This window comes from Eschrichtius robustus, chromosome 3, assembly GCF_028021215.1.
Source record: "Eschrichtius robustus isolate mEscRob2 chromosome 3, mEscRob2.pri, whole genome shotgun sequence".
Lineage (NCBI taxonomy): Eukaryota > Metazoa > Chordata > Mammalia > Artiodactyla > Eschrichtiidae > Eschrichtius > Eschrichtius robustus.
In genome coordinates this window covers 98034759-98053527 of record NC_090826.1, presented here as the reverse complement: position 1 = coordinate 98053527, position 18769 = coordinate 98034759, and the positions used below count along the sequence as shown (strand labels likewise).

The window sequence follows — 18769 nt, the reverse complement described above, 5'->3', positions numbered from 1 at the left end:
TGAAAAGAAAGCCCTTAGCTCAGACTGTTCTCAATAAATAGTAACCAAATTATTATTGTTATATTTTAAAAATCTATGGGAAGCCTACCAAAAGGACAGAACCAGCCTAATCAATAAGGAAACAAGGCAGAAGGTCCAAAGGAACATAAGAATGGATCAATCCAAATATGTGAAGATGATCTCCCCCAGTCTCCTGTGTCCCACTCTGCCCAGCTCTCTGCCCAATCCCAGCCTGTCCTGGACTCTGTTATCTTCCTAGGGAGCCAAGGCTTCCCTTGACAGCTTGAACGAGGGGGTAGGAGCCCTGGCTGCAGGATTTGCTGGTAAAGTCATCCATGTCAATGGACCAGATCATGGCCCCTCCCAGGTTTAGATTCTTTAGGAACTGAACCTGAGGGTGGCACAGAAGGGCATACAGAGGTTAGAAGAGACTGTTAAAGGCCCAAGACCCAAGTCAGGCTCAGATGAGGGTTTGAGCTTAGAGTGCTGAAGTAGAGTTATAGCTTATGGAGTCATGGATTCCCTGAAGGGAAAGGTCGCTTAGGGAGGCTTATAAAATGAAGAGAGGGCCACCCACTATTAACCACTTCTCATGGAATAACCACACCCTAGGTTCAGTGTTCTTGGAGGCTCTGAAACACTAGAGGCTCCGGGATGAGGAGTAGGAACTAGGAAGCCACTAGCAAGATTTGAATTACAATTGGGTTGTCAATTACATTGATGCCTTTGTCCTGCTCTAAGCCTGGAAGGCAAACAAAGGTCTTAGCAAGATCTAAGAACTGGTAGGCTCAGAAATTTGGAGTCTCCTAGAGAGGTAATCCATGAGAAGGACGGAAGGGTTTGTCCTGAGATGATCAACCGGGTGGGTAACTACTCTATATAGGCACCAATGTCTCCTTTGTTCCCTCTCCCTTCTCCTCCTCCTACCTCCTCTCCACTCCTCGCTTCTCCCCTTATTCTTAATTTTTCCTTGCGTCCTTTCCACCTCTCCCACATGTACCATAGGTGATCACAGGTGTGGCTTAGAGTCACTACTATGTTTGAGCCACAGAGGCCACTGGATCCCATCCAAGAATGGAGCCCCAGAGACTTCTTTCCTTCCACACAGACTACTAAGGCATTTGACCTCACACCCCATTTCCCACCCGCATGAGTGTTCTTCTGTCCCAGAGCCTCTTGCCTGCCTACCTTGGTCTCCATGCTCTCCACATCATCATAGCTCACCCACTGGTTCCCCTTGACTGCATAGGGAACCTGATGATCTTGGAGCCTCGTGATCTTGGCTCCTTTCAGGAACTGGCAGATCTGGCAGGGGAAGGAGGAACAAGAGGGTCAGTAATGGGTTCTTCTTGAAATTTAGAAATAGAAGGGGCAGGTAAGACACTAGGGTCTTGGGGACAACAGAATCTTCACTCCAGGGATCAATGAGAGAAATGACCAGATACAGCATACAGAATGGATGGTCCAAGGTGAACCTTTGGGAATTCTTTGTGCTAAGTCCTCATCAGGAGGAGCCACAAACAGCTAGAGGGCAGACAGTACTTGAGTTCCACATCAGACCTCAGCACTGACCAGTAAATCTTCCCATTTCTTCATTTGCAAAATGGAAACTATTATAATTATGTCTCCTATACACCTATCTAACCATAGTGTTGTTAGGATCAAATGAACTAACACACGTTAGGAAAAAAAGAACTTTGAAAACAGTAAAGTGCTTTATAAATACGTAGCGTTACAATGACCATCACCATCATTCCCCCCACCTTGTAGATTATCCCTGATTCAATCCCGCTGCTCTCCCTCTCCCCTTTCCCCTTCCCAACGTGCCTGTGTTGGGATCCCCACTTTTATCATCAGCTATTTTCTCTTTCTGTTAGCATAAGTAAGAGCTACTAAAAGAGATAAATCTTCAGTGGAAAAAAATGTATTTTAAGGTCACGTAGAAAACTCATTTTGGATCTTGCTTACTTTTTTTAGATTATTTACACTCACGTTTGCCTCAAAGAGGGTAGAGAATGGAAAGTTGAATATTTAAGCAAATACCAGTTTGTCAAAGTTATAATGATCTAGGGTGGTAAACTGAACAATCAAATTAAAGTTTCCATGAAATAGGGGAGTGTGTATCCAGTGGTCCGTACTAAAATCCTACCAGCAGATTCTGAGCACTGACTTCTCTTATCCCTTATATTAAATGATTCAGTGAGGACTACCATGGTGACCCATGCCCCTTTCCCCTTGCCAACTGAACAAGGTGCCTTAATCATTCCCCTGTGTGAGAAGAGAGGAAAAATTGAACATTACACTCACTGAGTACCTCAGTGGATGCCAAGTCCCTCAGCATGGGTTTATAGCTTGCCCACGCCAGTGACAAGAGGCTAGACTAGGACTCCAAGGGGAAACCAAGATGTAGGATATTATTCTTTCCTTACCTGATCCAACTCCTTCCCATCCTTCAAGGGCCAGCATGTATCTCTCTTCCCCTGTTACCCATCTTTGAACTCATGACCCTCCACATTGGCCACTTAATCACATCTCATTTTGCAATACCTACATAATTTTATTAACTATTATAGTTATCTTTGGGTTTTTTTTAAGTTTTTTTTTTTTTGGCCACACTACACAGCTTGCAGGATCTTAGTTCCCCAACCAGGGGTTGAACCTGGGCCCTCAGCAGTGAAAGCGTTGAGTCCTAACCACTGGACTGCCAGGGAATTCCCCATAGTTATCCTGTTTTTAAACTCGTATTTAACTAGTTATTTTATGAATGCATTCTACATTCTTTCCACCTTGACAGTAAGCCCTTTGAGACAAGGATGAAGAATTGCTTATTTCTAGCTCTCACAGTACCCAGTTTTTGTGATATGGCAGGGTCCCAAGAGTTTCTCTTGGTTGAATTATTGTTTGATTCTTAGGTTTTCCTATACATTAAAAAAAAATTTTTTTTTTCAGATTGAGGGGCAGAAAGAAATGCTAGTCTAATCAGCCGAACACCTTTGATTGTTATCTCTGTAATGTTAAGTCTGTCTGACTTCCGAACAGAATCTGACACATTTGACCACTCCTCTCTTCTTGAAACACCCTCTTCTCCAAGGTCTTTGGCACAGAACAGTATGGGTTCTGCCTACCTTTTGTTGACCTTGTCAGTTTCCTTAATGGGCTCCTCTTCTGCCTATCTCTTAGGTACAGGAGGTCCTTGGGTTTTGTCACGTCTCACGCTTTGGCTTCAAATACCATCTTTATGCTGATGATTTTAGAATCTACATCTCTAGCACAGACTGACCTCCTGTGATCCAAACCCATATACCTAACCACTCACTTTTTATCTATATGTCCCACAGGCATTTGGATGTCCCACTTGCTCCTCAAACTCAGAATGACCAAAAACTGATCTCATGATTGAGACCAATGCCCACTCTGCTCCTTCCTACCCCAACTCAGTAAAAATGGCATTACCATCCACATAGTTGCCCAAGTCAAAAACCTAGGGCAGTCTCCCTTTTCAGTCTCCCACACCTGCTCCATCCATCCCCACTCCTCACTAGTTCCACCTCCTCTCCAGATGTCAGCTAACGTCACTTCCTCCAGGAAGCATTCCCCGACCCCCTCCCAAGTCAGAGGGAGGAGCTTCTCTTACATGCTCCAATAGTACTCCATACTTCCCTTCCCAGCACTCAGGATGTGATACTTTATTATTGTCAGATTGAAGCTGGAACCCCTACCCAGAGACAGGGGGCAGCTGAAGGCACAGGGTGGGTCCAGGTACCTCATGATAAGCCAGGAAGCCTGAAAACTTGGTGATGGGGCCAGCAGCTCCAGGACCAGAGGCAGGGGCCCCCAAGGTGTTTTCTGCAAAGGCCAGTGTAGAGGAACGTCCATACATTGGGATGCCCATGACCACCTTCTCCACAGGCATCCCTTTGTTTATCCAGTATCCCACAGCATATTCCTAGAAAGAGAAGTAGACGAGGCACAGTGTGTTTGGGAAAGAAAGGTGGCAGCTTTCTGAGCCTCCAGCCCAAATTCACAGAAGTGACTCCTTGATTCCTTTTCTACATCAGTGACTATGGAGGGTCCCACCAGAACCAGAGTGCTTATTCTAATGCACTTAATGCTCTTCAGCACTAAGAGACCAATTCAGCTTTTTCTAATCGTGAAAGAAAACTGAACAATGGGTCACGAAAGAAATCAGGCAAGTGACCTAGAAAACATGAAATCAAAGTTGTCACCAGCTTTCTTTCCCCTTTGAGTCAATTGCCTATGGAGTTTGTCTACACTATGGCTAATTGTGTTACTGATGAAGGTGGGCGGGGGGGGGGGGGAGGTGGCTGTCAGACCCTAGTCTGTGGGGCCTCACAATGACATCAGACCCAAGAGGCTAGGTAAGAGGTCAGAGGATAGATGGGGCCTTACTGCCCTCCAGAACAGAATAAGGGGTTAGAGAAGATAAGGATATGTCTCCTTATCCTTAAAAATAATCAGTGGAGAGGAAGGAATGAAGGGAACTTGATGTGACACGATCATACGGAGTTCTAGAAAACCCCAGACTAGAAATCAGAATACCCAGCTTTGGACTGACCCATTTTGTAATTTTAAACATGAAGGCCTGGAAATATGCAACCCAGACAACATTTTCTCTCACCCAATTTTAAGAATACACATCTATATATGTGTACCACAACAATAAAATTGTTTTGTTAATGACATTTTTCCCTTGCATTTTTCATTTGCCACCACTTTTCAGGACCTTCACATCAGCATGACCTTGAACCAATTAATTTGAGCCAATTAATTTGCCAGGCTTCCATTTCATCATCTGTGAAGTGAGAGCAATGCTTCCTGACCAGCCAACCTCAAAGGATTATTTTGAAGATCAAATTAATGGGGAATGTGGACAGACACAGGAGAGTATCAAGTCCTGTACATCCATGTGGGCACTAGGAAATGTATCAAAGATGAGAATTAAGAGAAGACTGGGGTGGCTGACACCTTGGGCCAGAGACAAAGCTTAGGGTGCTTCAAATATGAGGTCCTCTGACATTTTCCTGGTGACATTTTACTGTGCCTGGTCAAAGCATTTTCCCTGTTCTCACCAGATTCCAGGGTTACCTGAGTCCCTCTGGCAACACATCCCCTCCTCAGTTCAAGACACAAATAACTCTGCACTGTCCTCAGCTTGCCCCACAGCCAGTGTCCCACCACACTTCCTCCTTATAACTCACCACATTGTAGTAGGAGCTTGTCCCTCTGTCCAGCTGCTACTTTCTCAGAGGGCTACTGTGGCCAGTGATGAGGGGCTTTTCCTAAGACCCATGGAAGTCAAAGGACAGGAGGTTGATGAAATCCAGTTCTCTAGATTGCCAAAAGCAAAGGAAAAGATTCTGTGATGAGCAGAGATGGGAGCAACTACTGTTGACCCTTGAACATTGTGGGTTTGAATTGCACAGTCCACTTGTACAAGGGTATTTTTCAACAGTAAATACTGCAGTGCTACATGGTCTGTGGTTGGGTGAATCCACAGATGTGGAGGAAACATGGATACAAAGGGCTAACTATAAATTACATGTGGGTTAACCCTCGCTTTGTTCAAGGGTCAACTGTATACATATTTGTTTAGGGCTTTGGGTGCTGTTAGAAGGATTGAAATAAGCCATAAAGGAAAAGTTCCTGCCCGGATGATGTGGTTAGGATAGTGACCTTCATGCTCTCCCTCTTCCCTTCATCCCTCAGACATACTGGCACGCATCACTTGCATGGGCCAGGCTGGAGGCAGAGAGATGGAGGGGGTGCTCCAATGCACTTACTTTACCAATTCCTTGATCTGATAGCTGTTGTCAATCATATGCCTCCCTGCAGAAACTCCTGCAGTCAAGAGAAGCCTTTCTTTGGTGGATTTTACAAAGTCCTGCTGAAAGGCTTCTGCTAACTCCTATGAAAACAAAAAAAAACCCTAGAAGAGGTCAATTTTCCCTCCCAGAGGACAGCACTAAAGTTCTTGCTTGATAGGACGTTTCTAGAACAGCATTAGATGGAAAGATCAAATCTTTTCCCCCCATTCCCACATGGGGATGCCTCCTGCCTTGTGGTCAGGAAATCTCCACATTAGGCAGGAGGACAACCAGTCACATTGTACCCAGGAAAAACTATCTGAGTTTCCTCCTAATGGATTCTCTAATCTATCTGATAGACCATCTATGAGACTCTTTCAGTGCTCAGGAGATTCTATGGCCCCACAATCTTTTACGTGGGTGTTGCTTTGTTTCAGTGTTGTTTATTGTGTAAGGAGGCTCTGTTCTTTGATGTTGTCCTTGCCCTAAACTAGGACCAAGGGCTTTTCCTTCAACAGTGGGGGCTTCTGGAAGGAAGGGACTGTCTTCAAGCCAGAGCCAATCTCTTCCTTTTTTTCTCCTGGTGTGGCCATGGGTTCCATTTGTTAAGGTACTAAGGGTACCACAGTGTTTTCCTTACATGAATCAGCACAGTGAAACTAGTGTTGTCTTTCAGATCTGGGTAAATCCAGCTATGTCCAGCCCATCAAAGTTATGGTTCCTCAGAAACAGGATTACAGAGTTGATAAATTCCAAGCGTAATGTAGAAGAATCAACCATGCGGTGGAACCTGGGTAGAAGCAATACAGGTGTTTCTTGGAAAGAGGAAGTAATTGCCATTGCACAACATATTTTTCACAGAAATCCTGAAATAGTCTTCCGTTCCCCAGTATTTTCTCACCACTTATCTATCCCAACCCCTGTCTCTTTTGGAACAAAAGAGGAGAGGAAGGATTGTTGGGCCAGAAAATTGATTGGATTGGGTAGAGGAAGATTTGGTTCTCTGCAGACTTTTCTGCAGAGTAATGGAGATGCCTTTAACAAAGACGCTCCTTGACCAAACTTTAGCCAGACTCCTCTGAACCCTCTTCTCAACTAGACTTTGACATTGGACTTCTGTGCCTATCTTTGCAGAGTGCAGTTTTAGCAAGAATCCTAAGTCATGGACTTGAGGACACGGAGAGGGGGAAGGGTAAGATGGGACGAAGTGAGAGAGTGGCATGGACATATATACACTGCCAAATGTAAAATAGATAGCTAGTGGGAAGCAGCCGCATAGCACAGGGAGATCAGCATAGCACAGGGAGATCAGCTCCATGCTTTGTGACCACCTTGGGGGACAATAGGGAGGGTGGGAGGGAGACACAAGAGGGAGGGGATATGGGGATATGTGTATACATACAATTGACTCACTTTGTTATACAGCAGAGACTAACACAACAATATAAAGCAATTATACTCCAATAAAGGTGTTTAAAAAGAGAATCCTAAGTCAGTTTAATGAGACTGCCCCACCCTTGATATCAGATCTTCTTCAATATTTGACCAAATTCCTCCTCCCCCTACCATCCCCCAGGTGATATCTGGTCACCCTGGCCTGCCTTCAGCAAGAGTTCTGTTGAGTCAGTTTAGCAAGAATCTCCCTAGCTCTAATGTTCCCTCTTTTTCCATCCACCAACCCACACCTGCAACCTGTTCCTTGGCTATACATCCCCACTTGCCTCTGCTGTATCTAGAATTGAGCCCAGTACAGTACTGAGGTCTCCTTTCCCCTCTTATAATATCTCCTGAATAAAAGCTATTTTTACCTCTTTAATTACTGTCCAGCTCTGGTTTTCTTTAACATCTTACACCCTTGAGAAAGCAGTTTGCAGTGTGGTGGGCTTAGGGTCGGGAGATCTAGGTTCAAGTCCCAGGTCACAGTCCTGTCTAGTGGCCTTTTGTTCACTAACTAGCTCTCTGGTTTCAGTCTGGCCATCTCTAAATTGGGATTGAAGATACTGATCCTGCCTCATCTATCTCAAAGTGATCACATTTTGGCAAGCTTCGTGAAAGCAGAGCTGGACTTCATAGGGACTTCACATTCCCCAAACAATAAACCCAGGCACGAATTAGCAACCCAGATCTCCCAGGCCCTACACGATCTGCTCCCTGACTACCTCTCCAGTCTCCTGGCTTTCTCTGTGGGTGTGTCTCTGCCTCTCACTTTTCCTGACTCTGTTCTCTTGCTCTGTGTTAGTCCCAGGAGACTTCTCTCTGGCCTTGAGCCTGCTGTTTCTCATATATCAGACGTGGGCCACGCAGAAAAGAAAAATGGCCTGGATCCATCTTAAATTCTGCCCAAGGAAGAGCAATATGACCCCAACAGAGAAAGTCTGCTGTTTGGAGGGACATACCTAAAAAGCAGGGACAGATGGGAACCAGTGGCTGGAGGAAAAAGCACAAATTCTCTCAGGAGGGAAAAATGTCAGCTTGAAACATCTGCCAGGCCCTGGAGGCATGAAGCCCTCTTAAGCCCACACCAGTTAAGTTACAACTATCCTATTCCTCTTGCCACTCTTCTCCCTCCCCTGGCTTTGGCTAAAGCTGGTTCAGAAATCAAAACAGCAAGATGGAAAATGAGGGGGCAGAAGAGTAAAGCAAGAAAAGAGAAAAGGAAGGTGGGTTCAAGCAGCATCCCATAGCAGGCTGGGCTGGGGAAGAGGATCAGATTTAACATTCAGTCAAGCTTGGAGTCTTGGTTATCATCTGGGACTGGCTAGTAAACTGAATTGTGTTTGTAACTTATATTGACTGTAGAACTTTTATTACCTGCAAGTCAGAAGAAAAATCCAGGAAGAGGGTAGAACCATCTCCACTGAGCAGCAAACTTAAAGGGACCAGAGCCAAAAGTAAAGTTGCTTTGATGATTCTAACTGATACGTCCTGCTAGTTCACTGTACCAGCCATACTTGTTCACCTTTTCAGAAATCTAGTGTTATGTCTAAATAGGAGCATAAAATATTCATTTTCTTTACATTTTTCCCACTTAATATACCTAGATATCCTTCCAAATCAGTCCCTATCTAACTCAGTCTTTTTACTGGCTTCATAGCATTCCATTGTATGGCTATACCTTCATTTACTTAATCATTTCCTATTGATGAACATTTAGCGTATCTCTAGATACTTTTGTTATTTAAAACAAAGCTAAAATGAACATCCATGAAAATATCTATTCTTTATATGTGTAGGAGTCTACCTCTAGGAGAAATCCCTAGCAGTAGAATTGATAGGTCAAAGGGTATTTGAATTTTTAAATTTTGAAAGTTATTGTAAAACTGCCTTCCAAAGACTTTGCACATCTTTCAACTTTGTTATCTCTGCCAATTTCATAGGTGACAGATGTTACCTCATTGTTTTAATTTGCACTCTTTTAAATGAGTGTTATTGTTTACATTTATGAATCATTTGCATTTCATTGTCAGAGCACTGCATGCATATTTTTTTTGTGTACTTTTCTATTGGATTTTCCTTTTTATTTGAAAGAACTCTATACCATAAATAAATTAGCCCTGACTTTTTTTTTTTTTTTTGTTCCACACACACACACACTGTATTTTATTCTTACAAGAGATAGATAGACTGACACCAAGCATTGTACATGGATGACCACAACAAAAGCAACAATGATTGCAATTACCAAACATGAAACACACTCATACTATGTCATAATATTGACATTCAGTCCAGTAATCCTCCACTGTAACAGCTCCTTTACTTTGCAGTGCAAAATTGATTTGTATATTCTTTGCCTCTGAGTCCTTGTGGGATTTTTTTTTTTTAATTCAGACAGAAAGTCACAAAAATTATACTCATCCTCATCAGTTCACTCAGTCCCATGTAATTAATTTTTTTTCCATCTTGATCTTTTGTTAGCACTTTTATGAGTTCATCAGTTTTTCATTAGAGTTCTGAAAATGCTTATTCATTCAGTTCAGCAGTACAGTCAGTTACCAGAAAGCTGTACTTGTCAGAGTCTTTTCCATGAATTTCTTGAAGATGAAACCCTTTTATAGGAACATATTTGCAAAAGCATCAGAGTACACCCAGAACTGTCTGTAAATGACAAAAGACTTAAAAATGACCACAGTTAAAGATTTGATGAAAGTTCATAATAATGCAGTTGACAAGAAAATTAGTTATTTCTGCGATATACATTTAAAAGTAATAACTAGGATTATTACTTATAACATTATACCAGAACATATAAGATTTTTAGAAATTTCATGTAATGTCTGAAACATTTATATTAATATATTTCCATGCATATTTCCATACAAATACAAATATAAGATTTTTAGAAATTTCATGTAATGTCTGAAACATTTATATTAACATATTTCCATACATATTTCCATACAAATACAAATATAAGATTTTTAGAAATTTCATGTAATGTCTGAAACATTTATATTAACATATTTCCATGCAAATAACCCAATGAAAGTTTAGTATTAGTTGTTTTGTTTGTTTGTTTGTTTATACTGCAGGTTCTTATTAGGCATCAATTTTATACACATCAGTGTATACATGTCAATCCCAATCGCCCAATTCAGCACACCACCATCCCCACCCCACCGCAGTTTTCCCCCCTTGGTGTCCATATGTCCATTCTTTACATCTGTGTCTCAACTTCTGCCCTGCAAACCGGCTCATCTGTACCATTTTTCTAGGTTCCACATACATGCATTAATATACGATATTTGTTTTTCTCTTTCTGACTTACTTCACTCTGTATGACAGTCTCTAGATCCATCCACGTCTCAACAAATGACTCAATTTCTTTCCTTTTTATGGCTGAGTAATATTCCATTGTATATATGTACCACAACTTCTTTATCCATTCGTCTGTTGATGGGCATTTAGGTTGCTTCCATGACCTGGCTATTGTAAATAGTGCTGCAATGAACATTCGGGTGCATGTGTCTTTTTGAATTACGGTTTTCTCTGGGTATATGCCCAGTAGTGGGATTGCTGGGTCATATGGTAATTCTATTTTTAGTTTTCCAACGAACCTCCATATTGTTCTCCATAGTGGCTGTATCAATTTACATTCCCACCAACAGTGCAAGAGGCTTCCCTTTTCTCCACACCCTCTCCAGCATTTGTTGTTTGTAGATTTTCTGATGATGCCCATTCTAACTGGAGTGAGGTGATACCTCATTGTAGTTTTGATTTGCATTTCTCTAATAATTAGTGATGTTGAGCATCTTTCATGTGCTTCGTGGCCGTCTGTATGTCTTCTTTGGAGAAATGTCTATTTAGGTCTTCTGCCCATTTTTGGATTGGGGTGTTTGTTTCTTTAATATTGAGCTGAATGAGCTGTTTATATATTTTGGAGATTAATCCTTTGTCCGTTGATTCGTTTGCAAATATTTTCTCCCATTCTGAGGGTTGTCTTTTCGTCTTGTTTATGGTTTCCTTTGCTGTGCAAAAGCTTTGAAGTTTCATTAGGTCCCACTTGTTTATTTTTGTTTTTATTTCCATTACTCTAGGAGGTGGATCAAAAAAGATCTTGCTGTGATTTATGTCAAAGAGTGTTCTTCCTATGTTTTCCTCTAAGAGTTTTATAGTGTCCAGTCTTATATTTAGGTCTCTAATCCATTTTGAGTTTATTTTTGTGTATGGTGCTAAGGAGTATTCTAATTTCATTCTTTTACATGTAGCTGTCCAGTTTACCCAGCACCACTTATTGAAGAGACTGTCTTTTCTCCATTGTATATCTTTGCCTCCTTTGTCATAGATTAGTTGACCATAGGTGCGTGGGTTAATCTCTGGGCTTTCTATCTTGTTCCATTGATCTATGTTTCTGTTTTTGTGCCAGTACCATATTGTCTTGATTACTGTAGCTTTGTAGTAGAGTCTGAAGTCAGGGAGTCTGATTCCTCCAGCTCCATTTTTTTCCCTCAAGACTGCTTTGGCTATTCGGGGTCTTTTGTGTCTCCATACAAATTTTAAGATGATTTGTTCTAGCTCCGTAAAAAATGCCATTGGTAATTTGATAGGGATTGCATTGAATCTGTAGATTGCTTTGGGTAGTATACTCATTTTCACAATGTTGATTCTTCCAAGCCAAGAACATGGTATATCTCTCCATCTGTTGGTATCATCTTTAATTTCTTTCATCAGTGTCTTATAGTTTTCTGCATACAGGTCTTTTGTCTCCCTAGGTAGGTTTATTCCTAGGTATTTTATTCTTTTTGTTGCAATGGTAAATGGGAGTGTTTCCATAATTTCTCTTTCAGATTTTTCATCATTAGTGTATAGGAATGCAAGAGATTTCTGTGCATTAATTTTGTATCCTGCAACTTTACCATATTCATTAATTAGCTCTAGCAGTTTTCTGGTGGCAGTTTTAGGATTCTCTATGTATAGTATCATGTCATCCGCAAACAGTGACAGTTTTACTTCTTCTTTTCCAATTTGTATTCCTTTTATTTCTTTTTCTTCTCTGATTGCCGTGGCTAGGACTTCCAGAACTATGTTGAATAATAGTGGTGAGAGTGGACATCCTTGTCTCGTTCCTGATCTTAGAGGAAATGCTTTCAGTTTTTCACCATTGAGAATGATGTTTGCTGTGGGTTTGTCATATATGGCCTTTATTATGTTGAGGTAGGTTCCCTCTATGCCCACTTTCTGGAGAGTTTTTATCAGAAATGGGTGTTGAATTTTGTCAAAAGCTTTTTCTGCATCTATTGAGATGATCATATGGTTTTTATTCTTCAATTTGTTAATATGGTGTATCACATTGATTGATTTGCGTATATTGAAGAATCCTTGCATCCCTGGGATAAATCCCACTTGATCGTGGTGTATGATCCTTTTAATGTGTTGTTGGATTCTGTTTGCTAGTATTTTGTTGAGGATTTTTGCATCTATATTCATCAGTGATATTGGTCTGTAATTTTCTTTTTTTGTAGTGTCTTTGTCTGGTTTTGGTATCAGGGTGATGGTGGCCTCGTAGAATGAGTTTGGGAGTGTTCCTTCCTCTGCAATTTTTTGGAAGAGTTTGAGAAGGATGGGTGTTAGCTCTTCTCTAAATGTTTGATAGAATTCACCTGTGAAGCCATCTGGTCCTGGACTTTTGTTTGTTGGAAGATTTTTAATCACAGTTTCAATTTCATTACTTGTGATTGGTCTGTTCATATTTTCTGTTTCTTCCTGGTTTAGACTTGGAAGGTTATACCTTTCTAAAAATGTGTCCATTTCTTCCAGGTTGTCCATTTTATTGGCATAAAGTTGCTTGTAGTAGTCTCTTAGGATGCTTTGTATTTCTGCGGTGTCTGTTGTAACTTCTCCTTTTTCATTTCTGATTTTATTGATTTGAGTCCTCTCTCTCTTTTTCTTGATGAGTCTGGCTAATGGCTTATCAATTTTGTTTATCTTCTCAAAGAACCAACTTCTGGTTTTATTGATCTTTGCTATTATTTTCTTTGTTTCTATTTCATTTATTTCTGCTCTGATCTTTATGATTTCTTTCCTTCTGCTAACTTTGGGTTTTGTTTGTTCTTCTTTCTCTAGTTTCCTTAGGTGTAAGGTTAGATTGTTTACTTGAGATTTTTCTTGTTTCTTTAGGTAGGCTTGTATAGCTATAAACTTCCCTCTTAGAACTGCTTTTGCTGCATCCCATAGGTTTTGGGTCGTCGTGTTTTCATTGTCATTTGTCTCTAGGTATTTTTTTATTTCCTCTTTGATTTCTTCAGTGATCTCTTGGTTATTTAGTAACGTATTGTTTAGCCTCCATGTGTTTGTCTTTTTTACGTTTTTTCCCCTGTAATTCATTTCTAATCTCATAGCGTTGTGGTCAGAAAAGATGCTTGATATGATTTCAATTTTCTTAAATTTACTGAGGCTTGATTTGTGACCCAAGATGTGATCTATCCTGGAGAATGTTCCGTGCGCACTTGAGAAGAACATGTAATCTGCTGTTTTTGGATGGAATGTCCTATATATATATCAATTAAATCTATCTGGTCTATTGTGTCATTTAAAATTTCTGTTTCCTTATTTATTTTCATTTTGGATGATCTGTCCATTGGTGTAAGTGAGGTGTTAAAGTCCCCCACTATGATTGTGTTACTGTCAATTTACTCTTTTATAGCTGTTAGCAGTTGCCTTATGTATTGAGGTGCTCCTATGTTGGGTGCATATATATTTATAATTGTTATATCTTCTTCTTGGATTGATCCCTTGATCATTATGTAGTGTCCTTCCTTGTCTCTTGTAACATTCTTTATTTTAAAGTCTATTTTATCCGATATGAGTATAGCTACTCCAGCTTTCTTTTGATTTCCATTTGCATGGAATATCTTTTTCCATCCCCTCACTTTCAGTCTGTATGTGTCCCTAGGTCTAAAGTGGGTCTCTTGTAGACAGTATATATATGGGTCTTGTTTTTGTATCCATTCAGCCAGTCTGTGTCTTTTGGTTGGGGCATTTAATCCATTCACGTTTAAGGTAATTATCGATATGTATGTTCCTATGACCATTTTCTTAATTGTTTTGGGTTTGTTTTTGTAGGTCCTTTTCTTCTCTTGTGTTTCCCACTTAGAGAAGTTCCTTTAGCATTTGTTGTAGAGCTGGTTTGTTGGTGCTGAATTCTCTTAGCTTTTGCTTGTCTGTAAAGCTTTTGATTTCTCCATCAAATCTGAATGAGATCCTTGCTGGGTAGAGTAATCTTGGTGGTAGGTTCTTCCCTTTCATCACTTTAAGTATATCATGCCACTCCCTTCTGGCTTGCAGAGTTTCTGCTGAGAAATCAGCTGTTAACCTTATGGGAGTTCCCTTGTATGTTATTTGTCGTTTTTCCCTTGCTGCTTTCAATAATTTTTCTTTGTCTTTAATTTTTGCCACTTTGATTACTATGTGTCTCGGCGTGTTTCTCCTTGGGTTTATTCTGTATGGGACTCTCTGCGCTTCCTGGACTTGGGTGGCTATTTCCTTTCCCATGTTAGGGAAGTTTTCGACTATAATCTCTTCACATATTTTCTCTGGTCCTTTCTCTCTCTCTTCTCCTTCTGGGACCCCTATAATGCAAATGTTGTTGCGTTTAATGTTGTCCCCGAGGTCTCTTAGGCTGTCTTCATTTCTTCTCATTCTTCTTTCTTTAGTCTGTTCTGCAGCAGTGAATTTCACCATTCTGTCTTCCAGGTCACTTATCCGTTCTTCTGCCTCAGTTATTCTGCTATTGATTCCTTCTAGTGTAGTTTTCATTTCAGTTATTGTATTGGTCATCTCTGTTTGTTTGTTCTTTAATTCTTCTAGGTCTTTGTTAATCATTTCTTGCATCTTCTCAATCTTTGCCTCCATTCTTATTCCGAGGTCCTGGATCATCTTCACTATCATTATTCTGAATTCTTTTTCTGGAAGGTTGCCTATCTCCACTTCATTTAGTTGTTTTTCTGGGGTTTTTTCTTGTTCCTTCATCTGGTACATAGCCCTCTGCCTTTTCATCTTCTCTGTCTTTCTGTAACTGTGGTTTTTGGTCCACAGGCTGCAGGATTGTAGTTTTTCTTGCTTCTGCTGTCTGCCCTCTGGTGGTTGAGGCTATCTCGCCCTGACTTTATATATAAAGTGTATTAGAGCTTTGTCAAATGTGTTGCAAATATATTTTCTTAGTTTTTTTTTTTTTAAATTTTGTTTGTGGTGCTTTTGCCCACAATGTTTTTAACTTATATGTAGTTAAAATCAATCTTTTTTTTTTTTTATGAGTTCTGGCTTTGGTATCTTGCTTAAGCAAACAGGCCTTTTAAACCCAAGATTATATTTTTTAAAATTACTTACGTTTTCTTCTAACACTTTGTCATTTATTTTTTACATTTTGATCTTTGACCTATATGGAGTTAATTTTTTCTTTAATGCATGTGGATGGAGTTTTTTTCCCAAATAGTTAGCTACATGCTTTAATATTATTTATTAAAAATTCATCTTTTCTTAACTGATTTGAAATGCCACTTTCAGGTAGCAAACTTACTAGGTAAGTTTCTTTATTCTCTGTCCCTATATTCTGTTCGTTGATGAATCTGTGCAGTTTAACATTGTAGCACATCTCATATACACTTTTGTTTCTGCTTTTTAAAATATATAACATTATATTATGCCACATGCATTTCTTGAGAACATTTTCTTCTGCATGGGTCCACATCTAAAGGGAGCCTCTCAGATGAGTTAGATGTGAAATATAGCCCCAAGATAATAAAATAAAAGAAAATGTGAACTGGAGTCATTTTTTATGGCTACCAAATCATAGAATATTAAAGCTAACATTCATCATGCCATGTTGTAGAGGGGCAAAGTGTACACCAAAAGCAATAGTTTTAATTTTGGAGGAGTTTATATTGAGTTGACCTTTAAGATACTAATTGACCAATAGGTTAAATGAGTTCTTGAAGCATCCCTGGATGAAGAGAGGGGGTCAGGATGGAGAAGGATACGACTTGGATCCTGAGAACAGGACAGGATGGAGAAGGATGCTTGGCTTTCCCTTTGGTGCAATCAAAGAATCCAGAGGCCTTGTAATTTCCACGTTTTCCTTAATGATCATGCAGTACTTTTGTGATCAGGAAGAAAACACAATAAATGTCCCTTTTTAAAGTGCTTGGATGTGCCCTGGAACAAGATAACACTCTTAAAAATGTATCTGTGAATTAGAGAAGAACTTGGGCTTGGTCATGTTTTTCTGTTGTATTTTATTTCATTTTTACATATAAAAAGCTGTGCATAATTAATATATACAACTTGATGAGTTTGGAGATAAGTATACACCCATGAAACCATCACCACAATCAATGCCTTAAACCTATCCATCATCTCCAAAAGTCTCCTCCAGCCCTATTATTATTATTATATTGTGATAAGAACACTTAAGATCTATTCTCATAACAAATTAAGTCTACGATGTTGTTAACTATATATACTGTACAATAGGTCTCTAGGACATACACATCTGTGTAATGAAAACTTTGTACACTTGACTAATACCTTCTTTTTTCCCCCTTCCCCCAGCCCCTGGCAACTACCATTCCAGTCTCTGTTTCTATGAGTTTGACTATTTTAGATTCATTTTATAAGTGGTATCATGCAGAATTTGTTCTTCTGTGTCTGACTTACTTAACTTAGCATAATGTCCTCCAGGTTCATCCATTTTGTCACAAATGGTGGGATTTCCCTTTTTTTAAGGCTGAATAATATTTCTTTGTATGTGCAGACCACATTTCTTTACCTATTCATCTGTTGATTAATGTCACTTCCTTGTCTCGGCTATTGTGAATAATATTCCAATGAATATGTGAGTTCAGGATCTTCAAGATCCTGACTTCATTTCCTTTGGATATATATCTAGAAGTGGAATTGCTGGATCATGTGGTAGTTCTATTTTTAATTTTTTGAGGAAACTCCATATTGTTTTCCATAGTGGCTGCATCAATTTGTATTCCCACCAACATTGTACAAGTGGTCCTTTTTCTCCACATCTTCATCAACATTTGTTATCTTTTGGGTTTTGTAATAAAAGCCATCTTAAGTATGAGGTGAGGCATCTCTCTTGGTGCTGTGTAGGCTTGAGAGAGAGGTGACACAGGTAAAATAAAACTGTCCCCCCTACCCTCTTCAATGTGTCTTTTTTTCATTTCTGTGTTCTACCCGGGTTCCGTAATCTCTCACCTGGATTCTGGAGCCCTTATGCAGGTATTTTCATCCATGAATGATTGTCACATCGGTGTGTCTGTGGGGGGATGAGGGCTGAAGCCTTCTATTCCACCATTTTGCTGACTCAGTCATATTTATTAACATTTACCATGGAACTTGATCTGTCAGGAGTTCATTCCTACCTATTCTGATTCTCCATGGCTCCAGAATCCTACAGAACCTGAGTCAATATGAAAATCACTCAGCTCAGCCCACTGAGAGGGGGTCAAGAAAATGGTGTGGAAAGCTTTAATTTTATTCTGGTTTCTTCAGTGAGGTTTACAAAACAGAGCAGAGAAAAATATTATTATTGTGTATAATATTAACATTATGCATACAAAAGAGTTCATTCTCCTTGCAAATTAAAATGAGACTTTGGAAAGCATTTTTGTTTGTTTGTTCATCTATTTGTTTAGGAGAAAGCAGTATGGAGATCTGAGGATTTATATAGAAAACCAGTGTGCTTGTTTTTTGGGTGAATACAGAGCTTCATAATTTTGAAACTAGGGTAGATCAATGGTTCCCAAGTAGTTGTCATTGGACGAGTGCTGAACTAGCTACAGTCAGAGATAGGTAGCCTGGGAAAAGATAAATTTGAGTTTATTCTAAGATAATCACATTTGCTTAGTTAGAGCTTGGTAAAGTAGGGGACTTACTATAAAAATCAGAATTAGGTTTCAATCGTTTCAGTAGAAAAAGATCTATTAGGACCTTTTCAGTTGCTTATAATTAGTCAAATAAACTAGATTTGACTTATAGAAAATTTCTTATAGAAATTTTCTAGTACTTATAGAAGATTTTCTGACACAGGGCAACCAAGGTGTGAAAAATAACTAACCATGTCATCACTGGATGTTGGTGCCTCCATGTTTCCCAGGCTAAAATCTATGCCCAACATAATGTCTGAATTTGTAACTTTTAGCAATTAATTTTATTAGGGTCCTTGAGTTGTAGCCAGTCAGAAATTAAAGTGATTCCAAGGATTATCCTGTCCAGCACTTTTACACTGAGCTTTGTGGAGTCTGGAGTTCCCTGGGTTCCGACCAAAGGCAGCTTTGTGGGAACAGATGGTTCCAGGCACCCATACCAGCTTCAATTAGAGTAGTTTCATTTTTATGTTTGTATACATGGAGCTTCTCTAAACTTACATTTGAAGAAAGTGCTCTGGAATTTTCAAAACAACAACAAAAATTTTGAAAACTACTTATCAATTTTAA

At 39.8% G+C, this 18769-nt stretch overlaps 1 protein-coding gene across 1 annotated transcript in view; it reads right to left on the bottom strand.

Annotated features, from left to right (window-relative positions):
* Nucleotides 1-247: 247 nt before the first annotated feature.
* The window catches only part of CHI3L2 (chitinase 3 like 2), a 41868-nt gene continuing 23346 nt past the window's right edge, over nt 248-18769 (bottom strand). Inside the window, 7 exon segments of the mRNA XM_068537560.1 lie at nt 248-391; nt 1189-1305; nt 3764-3946; nt 5220-5349; nt 5802-5926; nt 6466-6521; nt 6524-6615. Of these exon segments, the coding sequence (XP_068393661.1) occupies nt 248-391; nt 1189-1305; nt 3764-3946; nt 5220-5349; nt 5802-5926; nt 6466-6521; nt 6524-6615 (847 nt within the window).